Raw genomic sequence first — 22651 nt, forward strand, 5'->3', positions numbered from 1 at the left:
CCCTGAATATACCCCAAAATGCTGAAATCATGTGGCTCTGAGAAGAAAACCTCTAGAAGAGGTCTGAGTAGATACATCACTGTCCCCATGTCTATGAAACCAGGGGAATTACAGAAGGGAGGGAAGGTTCCCCACCAGACAAAGGAGGTAATTTCCATTACAAAGAGAGAGAGAGAGGGTGCTGGAGTGAAAAGCTTCATTAGACTCCGAGAGGCAAAGTGATGGCAGTATACCAAGGTCACTTCTAATTTAGACCATCTAATTGGCAAACATGGCTCCAAATGGCTATCATCTCACAGGGCTCAGAATTAATGAAGCCCGATTATTTTCATTACCTTCATCCGAGATGGAGAATGAGACACAGAGTGAGAGGGAAAGGGGGGAGAGGGAGGGGGCGAAAAGGAGGGAGAGAGAAAAATTGAGTGACAGCAGAAGGGAGAGAGCAATAAGAGAAGACAATGGGAAAGAGGGTAAAAATATAAAGATAGCAGAAGGGGGAAGCGAGATGGTAGGGATGAGTAGGGATGACTCCTTGGAGCAAGGGAGAAAAGAAAAAGATGGAAAGGTGATTGGAATACTGGGAAGATGCCCTAAACTGAGGAAGAGAGCGCTGACAGCAGAGATGACGAGACAGAAATGTGCAGAAGGATAAGGCTGGCTGCGGGAGGAGGGAGAGCTCCCGCTCCCAGAGGCTCTCGGGAAGCCATCCTCGCTACGTCTTCTCTCCCAGATCCAGCCCATCAGTCTTGTCAAATGCCTGCACTTCACCTCGCAGGGCCCTGTGAGCCCAGCAGAGCCTGGGGTGGGCAGATGGTGCCTGGCCTGCCTCAGAGAGAACTCGGCACCTTCACCCAGCAGCCCCATGGAAGGGAAGCTGCCCGAGATGGGGACGGTGTGAGCCCAGCCTCTGTCCCTGTCCGTGTGCTCCGCTCCTCAGGAAGCCCTACCAGCTCCTGTCCCTGTGCTGGGGCCATCAGGACACGGGGGTCCCATGGGACAGCCAGCCCAGCCCGGCTGCTGCTGATATGAAAGGAGGGAGCACGACCAGGCATCTCGGAGATGCTGAGTGCGAGCAGGAGCTGTTACCATGGCAACAGACATATTAGACACTGCAGGTTCCTGCACGGCGTCTGATAAGGTGTTATTAACTGGAGCCTCCTCCAGCGCCCAGCCACAGACACCGCGTCCGGAGAGGAGAGGAGAGGGAAGGACCTGGCTCTGTCACAGGGCTGCAGCTCCCTCGCCCTGGCGCTCACACCAGACACACGTGTCAAACCCACATGGAGCTCCATGACAATGAGCACAACCAGGACCCTGCCATGCTGCCACGTTCTGCACAAACCATTCCAATGTCTCAAAATATTGCCACAGAATACAAAGAGACCCACCCTCTCCACCCTGTGCTGTGAGACCTGGAGGAGGAGAGGCAACCCTCACCCCAGATGAGTCTCTAGGTGCCAGAGAGAAGAAAGGTGGTAAAACCAGGAACGCTCATGAGGATGAGCATCGTGGCTGGGCAAGTGTCTGCTTCTCCTTGCAGAGCCCTGCAGCCCTACTCCAGCACAGCAGGTGTAGTCCTCACCTGAGGACTGTGCTAGACCTGCTCTGCAGTGTCCTGAGCTCACTAATGAGGGGCTCCTCCTATTCCCTCATATCCTGGAGGACACAGGTGCGCTTGAGGACAGACCAGCCCAACACTCCTGCTCCAGACCACACATCCTGGCCAGGCACCCTGCCTGTCTCAAAACAAAGCCCTCCACACCAGCATGACAGCTACCCTGAACAAACTGGTTACACCTGCTGGCCTGGGAAGGGGCTTGGCTGCTGCTTGATGCTCTTAGAAAGCCAAAACACCTGCCCCCAATGTAGTCAGAGGTGAACAAGGGCCACTAACCCTCAGAAGGTATTTACACAGCTGAGTAGCACCAAGGAAATGGACACAGGTCACAAGAGTCCGTGGTCTGTGGGATGGGACAGCTCTGTGACCCAGGGGCATAGGAGGGGCACAGCTCCATCCTGAGAAGCTCTGAGGGGACAGACAGCTAGCAATGCAAACCAGGAAGACAAGAGCATAAAGGCACTTATGGGGTGGCAACTGGAACAGGCTGCCCAGAGAGCATCTCCTTTCCTGGAGATACTCCAGTGCTGTCTGGACACAATCCTGAGCAACAAGGGACCCTGCTTGAGCAGGGAGGTTGGACTGGAGCAGCTCCAGTGGTCCCTCCCAAGACTACTCGTGATTCTGTGACTCTGTGACTCCTTTCTCTGAGAAGGAGTTACAAAAGGAATCACAGAATCATTACAACTGGAAAAGACCCTTAGTCTTCCAAGTCCAGCCATCAACTCAACACCACCCCCATGTTAAACTGTGTCCTCAAATGCCACATCCACATGATTTTTGAACACCTCCAAGGATGGTGACTCCACAGCTTCTGTAAGCAGCCTGTGCGAGGGCTTTCCAACCCTTTCCATAAAGAAAATTTCCCCTAATATCCAATCTAAACCTCTCCTGGTGCAGCTTGCAGCTAGTCCTCTTGTCCTGTCACTTATGTGGGAGAAGAGACCTACCCCACCTGGCTCCAACCTTCTGTCAGGGAGTTGTAGAGGGGAAGAGTGACAGAAAGAGAAGAAAACTGTAAGAGAACAGCTGGGCCATGCTGCACACTCTTGCTCAGTAGATGTCACAGGAGGGAACTGGTGAAGAACATCAGTGTTACAACAAACACCTTGTTACTCACCCCCAGTGCCAAGAACTGGCAAAGAAGGGAGAAAACAAGCAGAAACAAGGTGCAAGAAGAAAACACAAAAAGAAAGAATTGACAGGAATAAAAATAAACTTATTTTATATACTTGATTACAAGTTCTTAAATGTAGACACAACCTTGCATCAAACATTATACCAAAGAAACAACAAGGCAAATATATCCCATCAGCTGCTGCATCTTCCAGAAGCTTTTTGCACAAGCTGCCATCCCATGCATTGACCTCATCAGGCCAAGGAAATTGTATTTACCCTGATTTCACAGGGAAGTCACTCAACAGTTGAGCTTCACAGGGCTCAGGCAGGGACACAACATACTAGGATGCAGCAAACCTTGATGGCAGAGCTCTGACAGGTGAAGAAGATGACACCACAGCAACTCTCTTTGTGGGGATGTGGCAGTGGACATGCTGGGATGGCAGTGGATATGCTGGGATGGCAGTGGCCATGCCAGGATGGTAGTGGCCGTATCAGGATGGCAGTGGACATGCCAGGGATGGCAGTGGACATGCCAAGGATGGCAGTGGATACGCTGGGATGTCAGTGGCCATGTCGGGATGGCAGTGGCCATGCTGGAATGGCAGTGGACATGATGGGATGGCTGTGGCCGTGTCAGGATGGCAGCAGCCATGTGTGCCTGCACAGCCTCTTACCGTCATGATGAGCTTCTCGACACAGTCAGGTGACACGCTGTGCAGGTGGGTGAGGTGCAGCTGCAGGTGGATCTTGTTGTTCAGCATATCCTGGCAGAGAGGGCAGCGCAGCATGGGCTGCACCGAGTGCTGGGTCATGGCGTGCACCCGCAGCCGGTTCACATCTGTGTTGCTGTACTTGCAGTATGGACACTGGTACATCTGTGGAACACACAGATTAATCACACAGCTCTTCTAGGTGCTACTTTCCTCTTACAGCCAGGCTTCAATAATTTGATGCCTTCTACCACCAGTTACTGCCCTGCATCCTCTTTCTCCCATTTTATTCTTTGCTTTTGGCACATTGAAACACATTACCTGCACAGAGAGACTGGTTCTTCAGCCTTACCTGCTCTGACTTGGTCTCCTCAGAAGTTTTTGACCACTTAAAGGAGAGAGGCGACTCAGAGCTGCTGGGAAATGCTATCCGCTTGGAGGATGCTGGGGGCTCTGTCAGCTCCTTCTCTGGCTGGCTGGCTGGGGCTGCAACAGAAAGCACTTCACATCAGGACACCCCAAGGAGGTCTAGACTGGACCATGACAGGGCTTCCACTTACTGCTTGACACACACCCCAAAGACTTGAAGGTGGATCAATCTGAGGACTGACCTACACCCTGCACACCTGGCCAAAACCTGTTCCTCCTTGCTGATCTCCCACAGCAAGGGAACTGTGTCACTGGTGGCCAGAAGCAGAAAGACCTCAGCTGTTTCTGGGGGATGCTTACAACCTGCAGGTGCAGGAGACTCCAGGCCTGTGGCTGCATTGGACACACAAGTGCTTGGCCAGGTGGTGAAGGCCCATGTGTCACCTCCAGGAGTAGCAGCACTTACTTGATAAGGTAGAACTTATACCCCTGGCTGAGCCAGGACATTCTACACACAGACATGGAAATGTGTTTGCCCTGGAGAGAGCTGGTGGCTGTGGCTGTCAGCCCAGCTGATGCCACCCATACTGGCAGCAGTGGTGCTGCTGGATGGCTCTAGCCAGCTCAGCCCATGCCTCCAGAGGAATGCATGTATCTGGTGCTTCCTAGCACATGGGAAGCCAAGGGGACCCAAACACTCCCACTGTGGTAAGCCAAGAAAAGGCCATTTTATTCCAGCCAAACACAGAAATGCAAATGAGCCCTAAAGTCAACAGCAAAACACTTCAGGAGTTGTGGCACTGGGAGAAGCACATCAATGACCTTTCTCCTCCCCCGAACCCTATCTGCCTTCAGTACATAAATTTGTGGGACATCTATTATTTAAAAACTGTAAGGACAAGTATATTATACACAGCCCCCGTCTCCTCCTCCCCGAACACACATTCATAACGGTACTTTAATCTGTCTCGAATCGACTTCAAACCCATTTCGCCCTTAATGGGAGTTATTCATTTTCACTTGAAAGGTAATATCTGACAGCTGGATATTTAATATGATGGATCAGCTGCCGATTAACAAGGCGCTGTAGCATTCTCAGGCCAGTCCCCCATACTCTTCCCCCTTTCTCCTACTCAACTCGTGAACCCGCTGGTATCTGCTCCTTGCTTCAGGTGATACCCAGCAAACTCCTTCCTTCTCTGCACTGGCACAAGCTGTATTTCCAAATGTACCACATCACAGTGGAGAACACAATTCCCATTTCTAACTACCTTCCCTGCCACTGCCCATCTCTGCATTCAGCTGAAGAGAGGCAAAATAAGTTCTGGGAGAAGGAAAACAAGTATTACAAACAGGTAATGGTACTGCCAGAGGGAGGCAGGAATTAGAGGATTTGATCTGGGACCCCTGAATTTCTCCTGGTAGGCTTGTCTATACTGAATGTGCTTGTAAGTGATCTTGTTCCCCCAGCACTGCTGGCTGCATGCCTGGTGCTGCATGCCTGGCTGGGCAGCAGCCTCCATGTGTGCATGTACAGTCCTGGCTGTACCTGAAACCCAAACCCCAGGACTCTGCTGTGCTGCCAACTCCACAAAAACATCCAGACCAGGGGTGGAATGAGTTTGCAGTGTCAGTACTGCCTGATGGACAACATCACAGATCCTGCTCTGCCCTCACAGAATGACTGGCTGCTCTGCTCAGCTCACTGCTTGAACCCAGAATCTCCCTGGGGTTCAGAACTGGAAACTGCTTGAAGATGTCTGCAGGGCCAGAGCTGACCTTCCTTGCTTCCTATAATAGCTGTGCTTGTAGCATCAGGAACATGGCACCACTGTGCTGCTCCTCCACTGAGGAGCACAGTCCTTCCCAGAGGGTTTGGGGAGGAGAGACCACCAAGAGCCAGCACTGTGGTGGGTGAAGAACCATCCTGCCCGAGGCCTGTGTGATGTGAGTGGCCCTTGTCAGGAGCCTGATGGCTGCTGACAGTGTCCAGTGATCAGTGTGACCCTGGACACCGACATGCCAGCCCTGATCAGGCTCTTTGGTATTGGGATGAGCAGCTGGAGACCCCAAGTGTGCCACGGTGGTCAGGCACAGCCAAGAGAGTGCTGCTCTAGACCTGCACTGGGCAGGGATGACAGTGACAGTCATGGCTTTGGATCTCTTTAGACCTCTCCAGGTAGTGACTGCGGCTCCTGTGTGGTCCCCACTGCGTCCCTGCACTGGGCACTGACCACTGCCAGCTGCTCACCACTGGAGTGTTTTTGGAAGCAGTGACTGAATTCAGCCCAACCATCAGCTGAAAGAACACCAGCTTTACCCCAGGCTGCTGAACACCAGCTCCAGCCTTGGGGAGTCACAACAGGGTATTTTCTCATCTCCTTTCTACTGTGAAGCAGCCTGCTTAGAATTAGTAACAGGTAATTAAAATGTACCATCTCCTAAGTGTCCAATTTCATTAAATCACTTGATCCAACCCCATAACCTTAATCCTTCAAAACTAGAATTATTGATGATTGTCCAGACCCAAGAATAACTGATTTGTTGCACACAAGATATTTATTTTAAGTATTAGTTTTTGAGTTGACAGCTCAGCTGGGAATTTTAACACCAGGATTGAAATTTATTGTTGATAAACAGTCAAATGCACAAAATGACACATTCAGTCCACATCACAGATGATCAGAGGAATGAAGAACTCTCTGCTACCAGGAGAAATGAAGACATGGCTTGGTGTCCACCTGCAGAGCTCTTAGCATATAGCCTGGGACCTTCTGTCTGTGCAGAGAGGATGGGACAGTGTCCTGAGCTCAAAATGTCCAGAAGGCCACGGCCTTGAAGGGCTGAGTGACACTGGAGCACACAGTGACACCACCTGTGTCATGGCCATGGCCAGCACCTTGCCTCCAGCTCTAGGCCTTGCAGGGTAGAAAAAGGAATTTGCTTTAAAGTATGATGTATGCCTACATGTCAGATAGTATTGTTATTACTTTGACTCTTCAAGTGGATTTAGTTCAGATTCACTGACTTAGGGGGAGATCTCAGTTTCTCAACAAATGTCCCCTAAAAACCAAGTGGGATGGGGCCGGGATGCCACAGCACTTCTGGAGATTTACCCATCTTCTCAGTCTTCTCAGCAGCTTCTGCTTTTCAGAGGAGGGGAGATCCTCCCTGGGTATATTCCAGAGGTGAGATGGGCACTTCTTTGTGAGTGGGGGCCTCTCCTTTGCTGGTTCCAGAGGCAAAGCCAGCAGAGATCTCCTAAGCTGCTGCTCTCCATCCTGGTGGGAAGGAAGTCACCACCCATCTCCTACCCATCAGATTCTTTTAGCTAAAGTATCACTGACAGCCCCTTCATCTAAACTTCCATCTCCCAACCAAGCAACATAATGGAAAAGCCAATTAAATGATTATTAATTCATGCTGCTTTCCGTAAGCCAGAGGTTCTCATCTCCCTGCATTCCGTAAACCAGCTTGCCACTTGCCCTAGAAATTTACAGTGGGGTTTCTGCTATTGCCATTGATTTAAACACCACCAGCCTCCAAAAAACTCCTTGCCATGAAGTCCAGCTGCTGGCCTGGGAAAGTTCTCAGTGGGACCAGGGACCTGTGCTGTCACTGCTTGATGGAAAATAGCATTCTGTATCTGGTGGTGCCTCCTTCCTCAAATCACCTCAGTGTGTTCTCAAAGCCATCACTCAGCACCACAAGTCCTCGGACCAGTGGGAGCTGCTACTGTGCCACATAGGCCTGTGCCATCAATGCCCAAGGCTTCTTCCCCCTGTGCCCTCACCTGTATGTCTCCTGAAATCCAGGGCTAATTGAGCTGTTCCATCCCTTCTCCAGGAACTGCCATGATTCAGGAATGCCAGGGCCCACATGGGCTGTCAGGGAAGGGCATGGGGCACCCAGTGCTGTTACCTCCTCAGTAACATACAGCCAACATGTCCTCCCCAAACACTGTTTAACTGCCCATTCCCTGAAGGAACTTCCATTCCAATCAGCTGCTGTAGCCACACTACCAGGCCTGTGCTCACTTGTTGCTCTCCAGCATTTCCCAGCTCTGTATTTGACAATAACTCAACTGACAGGTAAATGTCCCACCTGTCCTCGCTGCTGCTTCACAGCCCTGAAAATGGCTGAATAATTTGTTTTTCTGATGCTGTGTCATACCTTCCCACCTGCAGCGAGTACCCACAGCTGAATTACTATTAAATATTCATATCCAGAAGCTCCAGCCACCACCAGACTTCCCTGCCTTGCTCCATATGAACACAAAACACCCAGCACTGCCTCCATGAGATGCTAAGCAGCACCAGGGGCTCCCAGAGGTGGGCTGTGCTTGGCACCACAGACCTGTCCTGCAGCCCCCTTCAGCTCCTGCAGCACCTCTGATGCTGCCAGAGCTCCATGCATGCCTGGAGCTACCTGGCCCAGTCATGTTCCTGGGCTGGAGCTGCCACCCAGGAGCTTTTTGTGCTTAACCTTGGAAAAACAGTTACAGGCAACCTCCACCCCTTCTCCCAGGTTTCCCTTGCTCAGGCATCAGGGCTGAGTGGCTCCATCATGCGCCTCATCCCCTTCCTCCAGCCTCTCAGGCCCCCAGAACATCCCGGCCATTAAGTGCTCCACAAATGCCAGATATTAAAAAAAAACAGCAAAAAGCAGCCGGGGGGAGGAGCAGGAATAGATTTCCGTCAGGATGTGCCTGACCTGTTTTTTTCAATTTCAGTAATTAGAAAGGCAGTCGGCCTGTAGGAATTATTCATAAACTGCAGGAGCTGTGCAGTATACATTTATGTTAAACATGTCAAATCCAATTGAAATCATGCCTGCCAGCACCATATTCCATAAACACACTTTTCTGCAACAATTTCCCAGCTCTCAGCAGCCCATTAATACTTCCTTTAATAGCAATCTACCACGGATTTGAATCAGGGACGGTCCATTGCACTAATTGCTCTGTTAGGTGAGCATCATGGACTAAAAAAAAAAAAAAAAAATCATTAACAAAAATAAAAGCCCTTCAGGCCAGTCCTCCAGAAAGATTTCATTTCAATCTATATTTTAAGTAGACTTTGTTTCTTGTTTTTGTGGAAAAACCCCTGATATTCTCCGTGTACCCAACAAACAGTGCATTAAGGAAGTCTCTGGTAGCTGGGTCACTGCTGGTGATGGGCTTCTCCATCAGAGACATGAACCAGCACCACCCCACATCTGAGAGGCCTTCTGCTGCAATGAGCAGGGCTCCAGCTGAGTATCCATCATCTACATCCTGCCTTAAAAATGGAGTTGGGATCAGCCACAACTCCTTTCCCCTTTGCTGGTTTGCTTGTGGTAAATCTCACATTAGCCACGTCGAGATAATGTCTAACACTGAGTCATCAGGCACACAGCATCTCCCTGCTTCAGTGTGGAAGCACTGCCATCTTCCAGAACCTTCCAGAAACCACAGAGATGCCTGTAAAAGTCAAGATCCCATGAGTCCTTCTATGGGATGGGGTTTTTCTTCATGTATATTCAATTGAAAAGTATCACCTAAAAAATGTTTCTGCTTCACATTATTGCATTTTAAAATAAATACATAGAATGAATCAATAAATTTATTTTGCAGTTGAGACATCTTGACAAGTTTATAATGAAAACACAGGTTTTCCCCTTGATGCTGACACTAACCCCAGCACAGGTTGCACAGCAGTGCAGACCCTCATCCATGGGGGCTGGGGCAGGGAGATAGGCAAAGGAATTCAGTCTTGTTACAGATCTTGCAAACCTTTACGAAAGTGGAAGAAATAGATCCCCTGTGTGCAGTGAGGAAACCAAAGCACAAAGCAGAGTGAATTGCTGAGGAACATAATGATCAAACTGACGTGGTGAGCAGCAAAAAGTTCTGTCCCCCTCCCCTTCCACAAATGGCTTTCAGCCCACACCTCTCCTGCCCCCATCCCCATCTTCAGAGTCACCTAGCTCAGAAGCTGCTCCGAAAGTCAGCCAGTCCATCCCAAGCAGGACAGACTAAGCCTGCCTTATTCCTGATGGCAGCTCCTCTAATCTTCTTGAAAGACCTCTCAGGAACCTTCCCAGAAAACCCACTCCAGGGCTTAAGCCACAGGCTGTACGGGAGGACTTTTAAGAAATTGTTATCTAACATCAATCTTTCTCCCTTCAATTTAAGCCTTTTGTGTCTTGTTTTCTGTATCCTCAACATGAAGAAAAAATAATTTCCTTCCTTTCAGAAGCATTTCATGCACATGACTTATCTTGTCCTCCTCTTTGGTCTTCTTTTGGGACAAATAAACCTGTTCATTCCATTGTCTCCTCCTGATTGATGTTGCTCTGTTCTGGGTTGTTCCTCCTGTTTGGGCTTTCTGAAATTACTGCCCAGCCTCTCCAACACCCCAGCTCAGGAATGGAGAACTTTCCAGTACTAATGAAACCCACCAGTGGTACAATACTGTCACCTACACCAATGTCTGTGCTTCATTTCAGCCTGTCCTGAGAAGTGGCATTGAAAGCCTTCCCAAGGAGAGACACTGACTCCAAACAGGACCTTCTCCACATGAAGGGAAATTGGGTCGTGTTGACATGATTTGTTCTTGACAAATCTGTGTTGACTGTTCCTCATCTCATTATCTTCCCATCAGCACCTACAAACAGTTGTTCGGTCAATTCCCGGGAAAATCTGGGGCAGGGATGGCAGGTGTGCAGTTCCCCAGCCCCTCCTTCGGCCAGGGATAGCCCTGTGCCTGTCCCCTCTCCTCTGCACAGCACAAGAGAGAGCAGCTGGCAGGTTTGATATGCTCCAGGCACTCTCCCAACACCCAGGTACAGCACAGCAGGTCAGGGACAAGGCTCAGCATCACCAAGGGCTCCACAGCCCATTCCCTGGCTGTGCCCAGGCTGCTGACATGGGCTGTGCTGCTCTGCTCAGAGAGGGCAAATGCAAGAAAGGCTTCATGTTCTTTAGCTTTATGACCATGTGGTCACAGCCTTCCCCCCTGCTCTGTGTCAGCAGCCTCATGCTCCTCCAAGGAGAGCTTTCCCTGTACTGCCAGCTCCCCTCCCTGCTCATGGCTCCACTTGTATCGGGCTTTTGTGTCCCTGAACACTCCTCTCCTGGGGCTGCCAGGTATAACCTGACCCAGTTTCTATTCCTTCTCATGCCTGAGCTCCAGGATGACCTGTCAACACAGTCACGTTCCTCGAGGGACGCGAGCAGAAACAAGATCAAGGTGTGGTGCCTGCTTTGCACACCTGCTGGACAGCAACAATCGGTAACATTATCTTGCTTTAAATTTGAAGTTCAGGGTGGTGATGTTACATGTTTGGAAGCAGCCTGAGCTCAGAGCCAGCACATCACACACACCTTGGCTGGTCCCACACTCCATGGGCTCACATGCCCACTCTGTGCTCTCCGCACACAGTTCCCTTTGCAGACCACATGGAGTTCTCCCATCTCTGATCTGCTCCTTGGCTCACAAACACTGAGTTAGGAGTTTCACTGGCAAGGTGAAGAAATTAAACCATCCAGATTCAGAATTTCAGAGATTCAGAGACATAAAAGGGTTTAAAAAGTAGGCTCCTTATTTTTCCTTACATATTTTGAGACATGATCTTTGCACACAGATCAGCCTTCTTAAGTTCTTCAGGTTTGGGTAAAGAGCCCTACTTACCCCTGAAGACATTTAATCAATAAACAATAATTAAATCCATCTGTGACACTTCACAAAGTGGTTGTGCTTAGGATCACACAATCCCACACAATGAACTGAGACTAAAAACCACCTACAGCCAAACCAAATTGCATTTCTGGGTTAAGAATCAGTCTGTGATGGGAAGGAACACACAGAGTAAACTCAGCAGTGCAGCCCACACTGAGAGCACAAATTCAACAAACAGCCCATGAGTTCTCTTCACCAGTTAGGACACAACTTCCATTGACTGAGACTGAGATGGGCTGAGATTGTAACTGTCCAGGTGAAATACCACATTCCATTTTGGGAAGACAAGGTAAGACAGAGTATCTCCGTCACCAAGAGGCAACCAGGAAGGCAGCAGGAGAAGAAGGATCTCCGTGCCTGGAAGAAAGGTCCCTGTGCAGACTGAGGCATGGCACCGACCAACGCTGAGCCTGCCAACCAAATGGGACCTGGAGCCACAACTGCTGTGCCCTGGCCAAGAAAAACGAGTGCCACCCTCAGCACCTCGGGTTCTGGACCCAGGCTGAAGTGGTGAGCAAGGGCCAGATGAGGGTGGAAGAGGGATGGCTCTCTACAGAGTGGGACAATCATAGAATCATTAAATGATATGCTTAATCAACCATGGGCTGGCTGCTGGCAGCAGGGGCTGTCCCCTTCTCCCTCCTCCTCTCCCAGCTGTGGATCCCCACTGCCCAGGTCTGGTCCCAGAGCATCCATGGGTCTGTGACAGCCTGGGGCTGAGAGCAGGGACACATGAGCCACCACAGCTCAAACTACTGACTGTGCTAAGAAGCTGCACCCAAAGCCTTCACAGAGGATGACACTTATGTCACGCTGACACTGCCACGTTGTGGTCAGCTAAAAAGGGTTCTGTGGACCACTGATTTTTTAAAGAAAATGAGGGATCAAACACCACCTCTGCTAAATCCCAGAATCATACCTGTCCATTTACTCTGGTCCTTGTCCCCTCCACTCTCTTGCTCCTTGGCAGGCTCCTCAGCATCACCAGCTGTTTCACTGGGCCCTTCCACATCTTCACTGGGTTCTTCTGAAAAAACAAAAGCAGAAAGTGTGACACAGACATGGAAGGCAGAACAGAAGAACAAGTAGCTGCCAACGAGTAAGAGCATCAGCTAATGTTGTGCACAAGTGTTGGGGGGCAGGTGTCAACACCACCCAGTGTTGTCCCACACACCTGCTTATTAGTCAAGACAGAAACTGTAAAGAATTGAGAGACAAAGACAGAATGAAGAACCTCGCCTATTTCAACCACCTGGAGCTACTGCGGTCCCCCTAAGGTGTCATGTACAGTGACATGGTTGTCTGCTCAGTTAGGTTCTACCCAGCCACGTCAGGGATTACAGAAGCATAACGGAGTGACCAGAGCCTCCAGCACCTTCAGCCTCATTCTTCCTCCTCATCCCCATCTCAAGCTGTTCGGACCCATGACAGGGTGCAGTACTCACCCTGTTCACCAAGATGTCCACTGCAGACATACTGCATCCCTCCTGCTCAGCCCCAGCCCAGAGGCACAGGAGGAACATGCTGGCAGCCTTGCCTCCATCCCAGAAAGGGGAAGAGCCTGCAAACCTGGGCAGCACCATGCAGGTGCAAAAGTATGGAGGAAACACTTGTGAAGTGCTGAGAGCTTAGAACAAAACACAGAGCACCTTGGTCCAGCCCATAACAGCGTGGGCACAGAGTGTGTCAGCCTGGTGTGGGGCAGCTCCACTCCAAGGCACCTGCTCAGGTGGGGCACTGGGAGTGAGAGCGCTGCGGCTGCCAGACCCCTCATACCAGGGTGTAAGAGCCTCATTACCATCTGCTGTTATGGGTATTCATGTACAGTCCCTGTAACTGACAGGGCTTACCCACTGCTGGGCTAAAAGGGGCACTTTTAGGCCATTATACCCATTGTTAGGCAGGATAGTTCAGAATTTTAACTCACATTGTCTAGTCATGCTAAACCCCATGAACCCATGCAATCCTGAGATCTACCTGAACCGCCTAATGGGTCCAGGCACCAACTCCCATCCTCCTCCTAACAAAGACAGGGCTAGAAATTCAGATTAAAAACATAGATTAGCATCTTGTAGATACTCAGCAGTGCCCTTTGAGGATACGACAGCCTAAATTGGGAGCGAGAGAGGAGATGGGTGTCAGTGCTGACAAAGGCATCCAACACGTGGAAAGACACATATCACTGGTGGAGGGGTGAGATGGGCTGTGTGCCATGTGAGCCGAGTGCTCAAGTTTGCTGGGAGAAGGGCTGTGAAACCAGCAGCTGGGTTCACATTTCAGAAATTAAAATTCCAATCTTTTTTCCACTCTAGGGAAAAAAACCACAACAAACCATCCCCACCCCAACCCCACAGCCCTGGTGTGCTTTCAAACCACTTCACACAGGGCACGGATGTCCCTTCAGCTGGGGCAGCTGCTGTGGAAGCAGATTTTATCTGGTTTTATTAAAAACCTTTGGTAATGGGTTTCTATATTTAATTTAAATCATCATTTTAACCATTCTCTGCTGGCTCAGGTGCTCTGAGGGCACCCTGGACAATGTGAGGAGATGGCCCCCATTGCCCATGGCCCGCGGCGCATCACCCACTGCCCTGGCCCCATTCCCCCATCGTGCAGCCCCTAGCCCATAGCCCAGAGCCCCCAGCCCAGCTGAACAAAGGGCTCCTGGTGCAGTAGCACTCCCAGCTGCGACCCGGAGGTGTCAGCATCGGCATGGGAGGAAGAGGAAGGGCGAGCCAGGCTCAGCCGCTGTCTGGGCTTTAACCTGAGCATGTGGAAATAATACGTGTCTTCCAGTGTGCTGTCTGGTTCGAGGGGAATAAAATAGGACATTCATAAGCAGTTACACCATCTGTCTTTATACCATCATCATCATCAACAAGGGAAAAAATAGCTCTTTAAAATGGATGAAAGCCCAGGCTGACAGTAACCGGAAAAATGTAAGCTATGAATACCAATAACGGGAGAAAATGATTAAAAAAACAAGGCTACAAACAGCAAGTCCCCAGCATGGCTGGGCTGCAGCTCCTTGCGTCCATCCACCACCACCAGGCTGGACTGAGCCCCCACATCTCTGGCAAAGAGCACCCCACAGTCCTGCACCAGGAACTGTCCTCTGAGCACACAAACTGCTCCTGGCTCAACAACCTCTGCTAGGCACAAGGCAGGGAGCAGATCCAGCTGCAAACCCTCCTCCTGCTCCACCCTGAGCTGTCTTCTTGCTGAAAAGTAATTTTTCTAAAGCAGGATGGGAAGGGAGCAGAGACTAAGACATCAACCCAGGGAGGCTCTGAACAAGCAAACACCTGTGTGAAGGCACCCAGCCAGCCATGCCCTGGGCTTCTTTGGGGCACCCCTCTCTGAGAACAAGGCCAGAGCACACCTGGGAGGGAAAGGTCTGGTCCTCCCTCCATCCACTGCACACCAAGGAGCTTCCATGGCCACTGCAAACTGTGTCACATGCATGGCCAGAGCCCAGCACTGTGCCCGTGGAATGGCCACAGGACCCACTGCAGCACAAAGTGCAGAACACCCCAGGACCAGCTCCTGAGCCTGAACGACCAGTGGTCAGCAAGACATAGGGAACTTCCAAACCACCGTGACCTTTGCTACCACCTGACCCCTCCTTCCCAAAGGCTGTTTGGACTTCAGAGGTGCAAGAGCTGGTGCTGTAGGAGTTGTATGGGGGAATCATGTCCCTGGGAAATCCAAACAACACACCCTGTGCACAGATTCCCATGCCAGAGCTCCATCCCTGAGTCCATAGCTCTTTATTAATAACTTTTAAAAGGAATTTTCCAACTGCCAGGGCTCAGGTCAACACTTGAGAGCAAGGAAGTGTAGCCCCTGGAAGAGCCGCTGCTCTTCCATGCCAATCCACCTGCCACACACAAAATCCTAGGCAGAGTCTTTGCTTCCTTCATGAATAAATCATTTTAGAGAGCAGTATTTCCTTTTAATTTAAAATTAAACCATTCACTAAATGGGGGGCAGGGAGGGGGGAGGAGGCGGAAGAGCAGAAGAGTCTGGAAAATCACAAGTATCTGACTTCTGCAGAGGTCAGGGAAGCTCTGACTCAGTCACACACCAAAATGCACCAAAACTGCCACATGCAATTGCACAGGATCACACCACTGAGGCCTGTCCTTTCCCAGACCCAGGAAGTTCCAGAGCTGCAGAAGTTGGCAAATACTGATGGGATTCAGAGCAGCCCCAACAGCCCAAGACCTCATTTCTCACCTCATCTTCTCCCAGCCAGGTTTTCCTTAACAAACCCAGATCTCTTATCCAAAGGGATAAAGGGCATTTCTGGGGTGGTGGAAATGCAGGCATGGGAAAGAGCGTGAGCTGCCTCTCCACCCTCCGGCAGGCTTGAGAGCTGAGAAACATTAGCTGTCATGAACCACAATCAAATCAGGTTTGAAATATTTAGCAGTGGCTTGGAAAATGTGGCAGTGCAGCTCTGACAGGCGAGATGTGCAGACACCCATTTTCCATTATAATGGAAATATCAAGCCTGTTCTGAATATGTATAACCTAGAAAAATGTATTGATTTTTCATTCGGCATTAAAAAAATGAAATACCCTGCAGCTGTCAAAAGCCTTTTGTTAAAAGCTCATCTTTCCTGGAATGAGGTTTACCAGAAACAAGTTTTAATTGTACACAGGGTCTCTCCTTTGGAACAAAAAGAATCTCTGATGCTCCTTTTTTCAGGGTAAGTATCCAAAAAAGCCAACAGAAGGACAGGTCTGGCCCTGGCTGTCAGGGGGTGGGTGAGGGCTGGCTGGGCACAGTGGCCATGGGCACAACCCAACAGCAATGGGTGCCAGCACCAGGCCACCACCAGCCTGACCCACAGCTCACCTGCTTTCAGCTGGTGTAAAACTGAGTCCCCAGGGCCTGGTTCAAAGGTTTGGGCTCACAGGAAGAGGGAGGTCCACAGGAGATCGATGCTCTCCTACATCCTGACAGCCCAGGATGAGCTCAGCTGCCCCTGAGCTGTGCCAGGGTCACCGTGCAGGGCCTGGTGCAGCGGACTCAGGGAGGGCCACCAAGAGGCACAGGGAGGTAGTCCCACCTCACACCATGCCCATGGCCCAGGGCACTCTGCTGTGGCACCAGAGCAGAGATGGAGCCCAGATGGGGGCTGACCTCAGCTCCCACTGCCAGGGCATGTATGTGCTGCAGCACCACCTGTGCCAGCTCCTAACGGGATTACTCCACATCAGCTTGCTCACCCTACTGCTTTCCTGAAAGGAAAAGCAGGATCCAAGCAGTGCAGCACTAAGCAAGATTACGAGAGCAATGCCACGGAGCTCCAGCCTAGATGGAAAGCTGGTGGGTGAGTCCCACTTGACAAAAGGCTGCAGGAAAACAATACAGTACTACAGCTACCTTGGTTTAATGACACTTATTTCCCAGACAGCTCCACTCCAGAGCACGGCCACAGCATCTCTGCTTTCACTGACAAACATGAACTGCTGACTGTGGTGTGCTCAGCTGACACAGACATCAGAGAGTCACAGAATTGTTTTGGCCTGGGAGGGACCTTCAAGACCATCTTGTTCCAAACCCCTGACATGAGCAGGGACACCTTCCACTAGACCATGTTGCTTCAAGCCCCATCAAACCTGGCCTTCAACACACGCAGGGATGGAGCATGCACAACCAAGAGCCCCTTCCCTGGGAGAGCATCACCATTCTCCCACTCCCTAGGAACAAGTCTGTCCGTGGTTTTTGCAAACTGGGCTGTATTTTAAGCCAGAGAAACCCGACAAGGACTTACCCCCTTTAATTCCAGTAGGACTAGAAAGGTTGCTGTTATTTTCACACATGAAATATAAAAAAAAAGGCAAATTCCTTGAGCATGTTTGTAGTGGAGCGTGATGTGATTGTGTTGTCATTTATGGGAAATAATCGCAAGCCCATCTCTCCCTTTCCCCCCATTTTCCAGTCCAAATAACCATGAAAAATTACACTTCAATGTCAGGAGGACAACAAAGGAGGGGCTTTCTCCTGCGGCTTGACGGCTTTTCAGACTCCCCTTTCTTGGACAAAAACTACCTTCAATTCTGTTTCATTTTAAATGTGATCTAACAAATGCATCTTGACAAGTTCCTTTCTCTTTTTCTTTTAAACAGTATTTTGCACAGTTTAACCTAGCTCCAAAGTGGAATCAGCTGGAAAGGAGATGCATGCAAAACCACAAACACAGATCAAACAGCAAAACAAAAGAGCCCATCTCCAGCTCCAGGTCTGCAGGGAGAGGACAGAGCTGTCTCCAAACAGAGACCTGCAGGACAAGGCTCCAGAGACAAAGGGGACTTGTGGGAGGAAGAGGATGGAGGAGTTGGATGGCAGAGGTGACAAGGCAAGAGCACAGGAAAGGTGCCCAGGGACAGGTGCTCAGCCCTACTTTGTGAGGGAAGGCAACCCTGGCCTTCTCTAAAGACACGTGGTGGAACTACTCGAGCACACAATGCACTACAACGGCAGGTTCTGTAGAATTATGGAACCATCAGGGTTGGAAAAGCCCTCTGAGATCGAGTCCCACTGCTCCTCCAGCATCGTCAAGGCTTCCACTGCCCCAGGTCCCCCAGTACCACATCCACATGGGCTAAAATCCTGCCAAGGATGGCCACTCTATCACGGCCCTGGGTAGCTGTGCCAGGGCTGGACAGCCCTTCCCAAGAAAGAATTTTCCCAATACACAACCTACACCTCCACTGGCACAACTTGGGGCTGTTTCCCCTTATCCTGTCACTTGTTCCCTGGGAGAAGAGCACTGCAGGCCCTCAGCAGACTGTGCCAGTAGAGCAAGAGGAGCCTTGTGCTCACTGGGAATACAGGCTCACTTCAGAAAAACCAGGGAGATCCACAAACAAAACCAGTGCTGATGCCAAGCCAAAGTTAATAGCCAACTTTAGCAACTTCACAGCAAGGTACATCTTGAGAACACTGTAACTATAACAAAAATGAGCTATAATTAATTCATGCCTAGCCTTAGGGGCTGAATATGCACAGGAGAGCTCCCAACAACCTTAACCCATCATTTCACAAACCACACTTAAATGAAACTCCAAAATGTTCTCTTTCTATTTAGTTTTTTTTTAAAATATACAACTCCTACTCTGTTCTCCCTCTTCATGGTGTTGCTCCAAGGAATAATTAATGTCTTGCTGACCCTCTTTCTTCCCCTCCCCAACTGTTTCCCAATCTCAGCATGTTTGGAGCTCTTTTAAGCTCAGATAAAACTTAGGAAAGCCATAATTGCAGTGCCCTGGTTTATAGACAATCAAAATATCCCAGCAGCCCACTGTACCACAAGTTCCCAACAGACATGGGGCAGGTGAGGGGAGTGGTGGGGCTGACCCAGGGCAGGGCAGCAGGGGACTTCAGAGTTAGGGCTTGAGCATGGCCAGGAGTCCTGAGAAGGACAGGACGACTGCAGCAGGCTGGACAGACCCTTCAGTACCTGTGCAGGGCCACCAGCCTGGTAGAGCTGCAGTACCGAAGTTTTTGGTGCGAATGGTCATGGTCTCACTTCAGTGCAGAAGGGAGGCCATGGCAGCGAGGCAGCCCCTCCAAGACAGAGCCCCACTTCCAGTCCTGTCAGTTGACAGTGCCAGCACCCTCAGAGCTCTGTGACACCAAACACCACCTGGGCTAGTGCAGAACAGGGAGCAGGTGACACAGGTGAGCTCTTGCATGCACAACAAACACCTGCTGAGAACAGGGAGGGCAGACTTCCCACAGCTCTGCAGCCATGGAGCATTGAGGGCATGCTTGAGGGGTCCCCCATCACCCTGCACAGATAGCAGGGATGGCCACAGCCTGGCCTGGCTGCTCCTCCCTGGCTTTGGGTTAGTGGCACTGGAAAAACGTCAGTAATCACTTTTCCCCTTGTACTAACGAGCTTTCAGCAGCAGTGACTTCAGCTTCCTGGAGCCAACAGCCCCTTTTTCTCCACCTCTCTTGGCTTCGGGTAATTGAAAGCGACTGCAATTTCAGCACTGGCTCTCCAGCACTCAGCTGCACCCAGAGGTCAGGGAATGTCAAGTGAAGCCTCTCCCCTCACCTCCCACCACTGCACACACTCAGGGAGTCAGCCTGGCCAGGGCCCTGAGAACTGGCACAGTGACAGGGGCACTGAGAGCCAGGGCACACAGCAATGGGGACACAGTGACAGGGGCACTGAGAGCCAGGGACCCCAGCACAGCCCCAGTGCTGCGGGGACAGAGCTGTGCACTGCAGCCTTGCAGCACAATGAGCTGCACAGCTCTGCCCACCACGCACTTCTGGCTTTTCCTTTTAATTTAAAACAGTAGATGGGCTTCTTTTCAAGGAAACTATACCTTAATTCCTATTTTTTTTGCAGCATCACAAAGCCCTTTCCCCTGTGATGCCATTGTCTCCTGACACACCAGGGAAGGATCTTCCACTTGTCATCATATCTCAGGTAACAACAGAGAATGGCTGCTCCAGCTCCCAAGTTTAACACTGGGATCAAGAAAAAGGGAAGAGCAGAGAGCAGCTCCCAATGAGACAAGTGAGGGGACTGATGGCTCTCAAGCTTCCAGCCAGCCCATGGCCAAGCAGGGAGGCAGCACCAGGTGGGCCAGGGCACTGGGCAGCCAGAAGCTTCCAGCCAGCCCAGGACGGTGCTCGGTGTCTGCAGCCCCTGAGCCTGGCTCCTTCCCACTAACAAGAGCATGCCAGATGCTCTGGGGACTGGATCTACTCCTGGAACCTGGAGCAAGGCACATGCACAGGTGGTGACTCCAGCAGAGGCCTGTGATAAGAATTTATTTCTCTCAATTACAGGCGCTTGTCCCCAGCCTCAGTTCATCAGCACAGCACAGGCGAGTCAATGAAAGCCCTGTAATGCACTAATCAGATGCACAGCGACTTCCTACAGCTGCTGCCTGCTCCCAAAATCAGTGGAACTTTGGGATGTGGGCTTCCAGTGCTGCCCTCTCTCTGCTCCCTGTGTTCTGTCTACAGCCAGCCCAGAGGTGATTCCCTTGTGCTGCACACGTGTGTGGAGGGGCAGGTAATGCACGACGTGCTTCATCTCCATGCCCACAGGGATCCCTCTGTGCCAGAAGCTTCCAAGGATGAGTTACAGATCTTCAGATTCAGTTTTTTGGGTTTGAGTTTGATATAAAATATTTGTTCCTTTCAGCCCCAAACTATTCTGAAATAACTGGTGAATGTCCTGAGCAGACAGATAAGGGTCTAAATACTGCCCTCACAGAGCAAATATAAGATGAAAATGCCAGGGAAAAACCACTGCCGAGCTCCCTTCTGGTGTCCTCAGAAAAACAGCACCCCTGTTTTTGGAACCCTCTATTGAAAGTGCCAGGCTGCACGTGGCAGCAGAGGGAGGGCAGTGTGCCCAGGACAGGGTGATGTCCCCTGCCCTCTGGGATGCCTCTGGGCTGTGGCCATTTGGTTTAAAATAAGCAAACAGCCCAGCCCCTCCTTCCCCATCCAAAGGAAGCCCCAGGAAAAGGCTGTGAACTCCATGCTGTGCCCCCAGCCTGGCACAAACCATCCCTGCCCAGCCCCTGCACCCAGCTCTGGCAGCAGGATCCAAGGCACATGGCAAGGGGACACTGCTGCAGCCTGCTCCAGAGAGCATCGATCCAACACACACTTGGTGCCTTCAAAGTTGTTTATGATCAATATGCAAATTGCCCATGGCATTGATCCGGTATTAATTTTCAATTAGGGAATCCACAAGGGGTCTCCCAGGGTCAATATCCAACAATCCAAGGTAACTCCACAGTGGAGTCTGTGGGACTGATGCTGCCCAGGGCCTGGGGCTGCTCCTGCACCTCCTGTCCTGATGCTATGGACAGTCCTGATGCCACAGTTGTGCTGGCACTTGGAGTAAGCCCCTGGCAAGTGGATTTAGGCAGCAGCTTCCAACCTACACGCTGTGTAGGTTACCTGTGTTAACATCATTGCTGGTACTGGTGGTGTGGGAAAGCCCAGTGCAGGGCTGTGACAGCAGCATCTGCAGTCAGTGACAGGTCAAGGGGTTCCAGCAGCTTCCCAGGGACAGAGCAAGAATCCAAACACTGCCTTCACTGCAGAACACAAGTTATGGAAACCTGAGCATCTCCAAACACATATAAGGAGTGGGAAAGGCGCCTTATTTTACACAAAGGTTCCAAAAGTATTACACAAAGGTTCCAAAAAGTGAAAAAAATAATTGGAAGTGTCTTGAAAATCTAGAGAAGCATTTTCCTTCCCAGCAATGTGACCTATCCCACCAGCCACTCTCCCAGCTCCCTGGCTTTGGAAGGCCCAGAGTGAGCGAGCTGTTGTACTGGTGAGGGGATGCCCTCTGCACACAGGGCAGGTGATGGCCCCTGCACACCAGAGGTGATGGTGTCTCCTGCACAGGGCAGGTGATGGCCCCTGCACACCAGAGGTGATGGTGTCTCCTGCACAGGGCAGGTGATGGCCCCTGCACACCAGAGGTGATGGTGTCTCCTGCACAGGGCAGGTGATGGCCCCTGCACACCAGAGGTGATGGTGTCTCCTGCACAGGGCAGGTGATGGCCCCTGCACACCAGAGGTGATGGTGTCTCCTGCACAGGGCAGGTGATGGCCCCTGCACACCAGAGGTGATGGTGTCTCCTGCACAGGGCAGGTGATGGCCCCTGTGCACCAGCTGGGCTGTGCCCACCCACGGCTCCACCACTCACTGTGCTAACCAGCACATTAGCTACCCAGGCTAATTGGTTTATGGATAACATTAATTACCATGTTGCTCATTAATGGATGAAATCTTTATTGGTTCCATTGATCAGCGGGACTTGTTAGCCGGCCTCCTAACCAATGGCGGATGTAACAAGCTCTCTTATTGGCATATCAATTAATGCAATCAATTTCTGGCCAGCGGCTGCCATTCGCTTCCCTGCTTGTTAGACTGGGGGAGACAGAGTCATGTCAAGTAAGCATTTATTTAAAGGGTTTCTAATTCTTCTTGAGCTGACTTCCCAGCAGGCTTTCTGCCACACAAGGGTTTTCTGCCTCCAGAGACCTTCCCCTTTCCTCTGCTGCAGAATCAGATCTGTGACAGTCCCTGCAAACGGAA

At 50.8% G+C, this 22651-nt stretch overlaps 1 protein-coding gene across 1 annotated transcript in view; it reads right to left on the reverse strand.

The window, feature by feature from the left end:
• The window catches only part of ZFHX3 (zinc finger homeobox 3), a 79299-nt gene that overhangs the window by 14629 nt on the left and 42019 nt on the right, over positions 1 to 22651 (reverse strand). The window contains exons 4-6 of the mRNA XM_062499899.1: positions 12472 to 12567; positions 3803 to 3930; positions 3415 to 3615 (exon numbers count right to left, since the gene is read on the reverse strand). Coding sequence (XP_062355883.1) covers positions 3415 to 3615; positions 3803 to 3930; positions 12472 to 12567 — 425 coding nt within the window. The remainder of the gene's footprint in view (positions 1 to 3414; positions 3616 to 3802; positions 3931 to 12471; positions 12568 to 22651) is intronic.

Source organism: Cinclus cinclus, chromosome 11, assembly GCF_963662255.1.
Source record: "Cinclus cinclus chromosome 11, bCinCin1.1, whole genome shotgun sequence".
Taxonomy (NCBI): domain Eukaryota; kingdom Metazoa; phylum Chordata; class Aves; order Passeriformes; family Cinclidae; genus Cinclus; species Cinclus cinclus.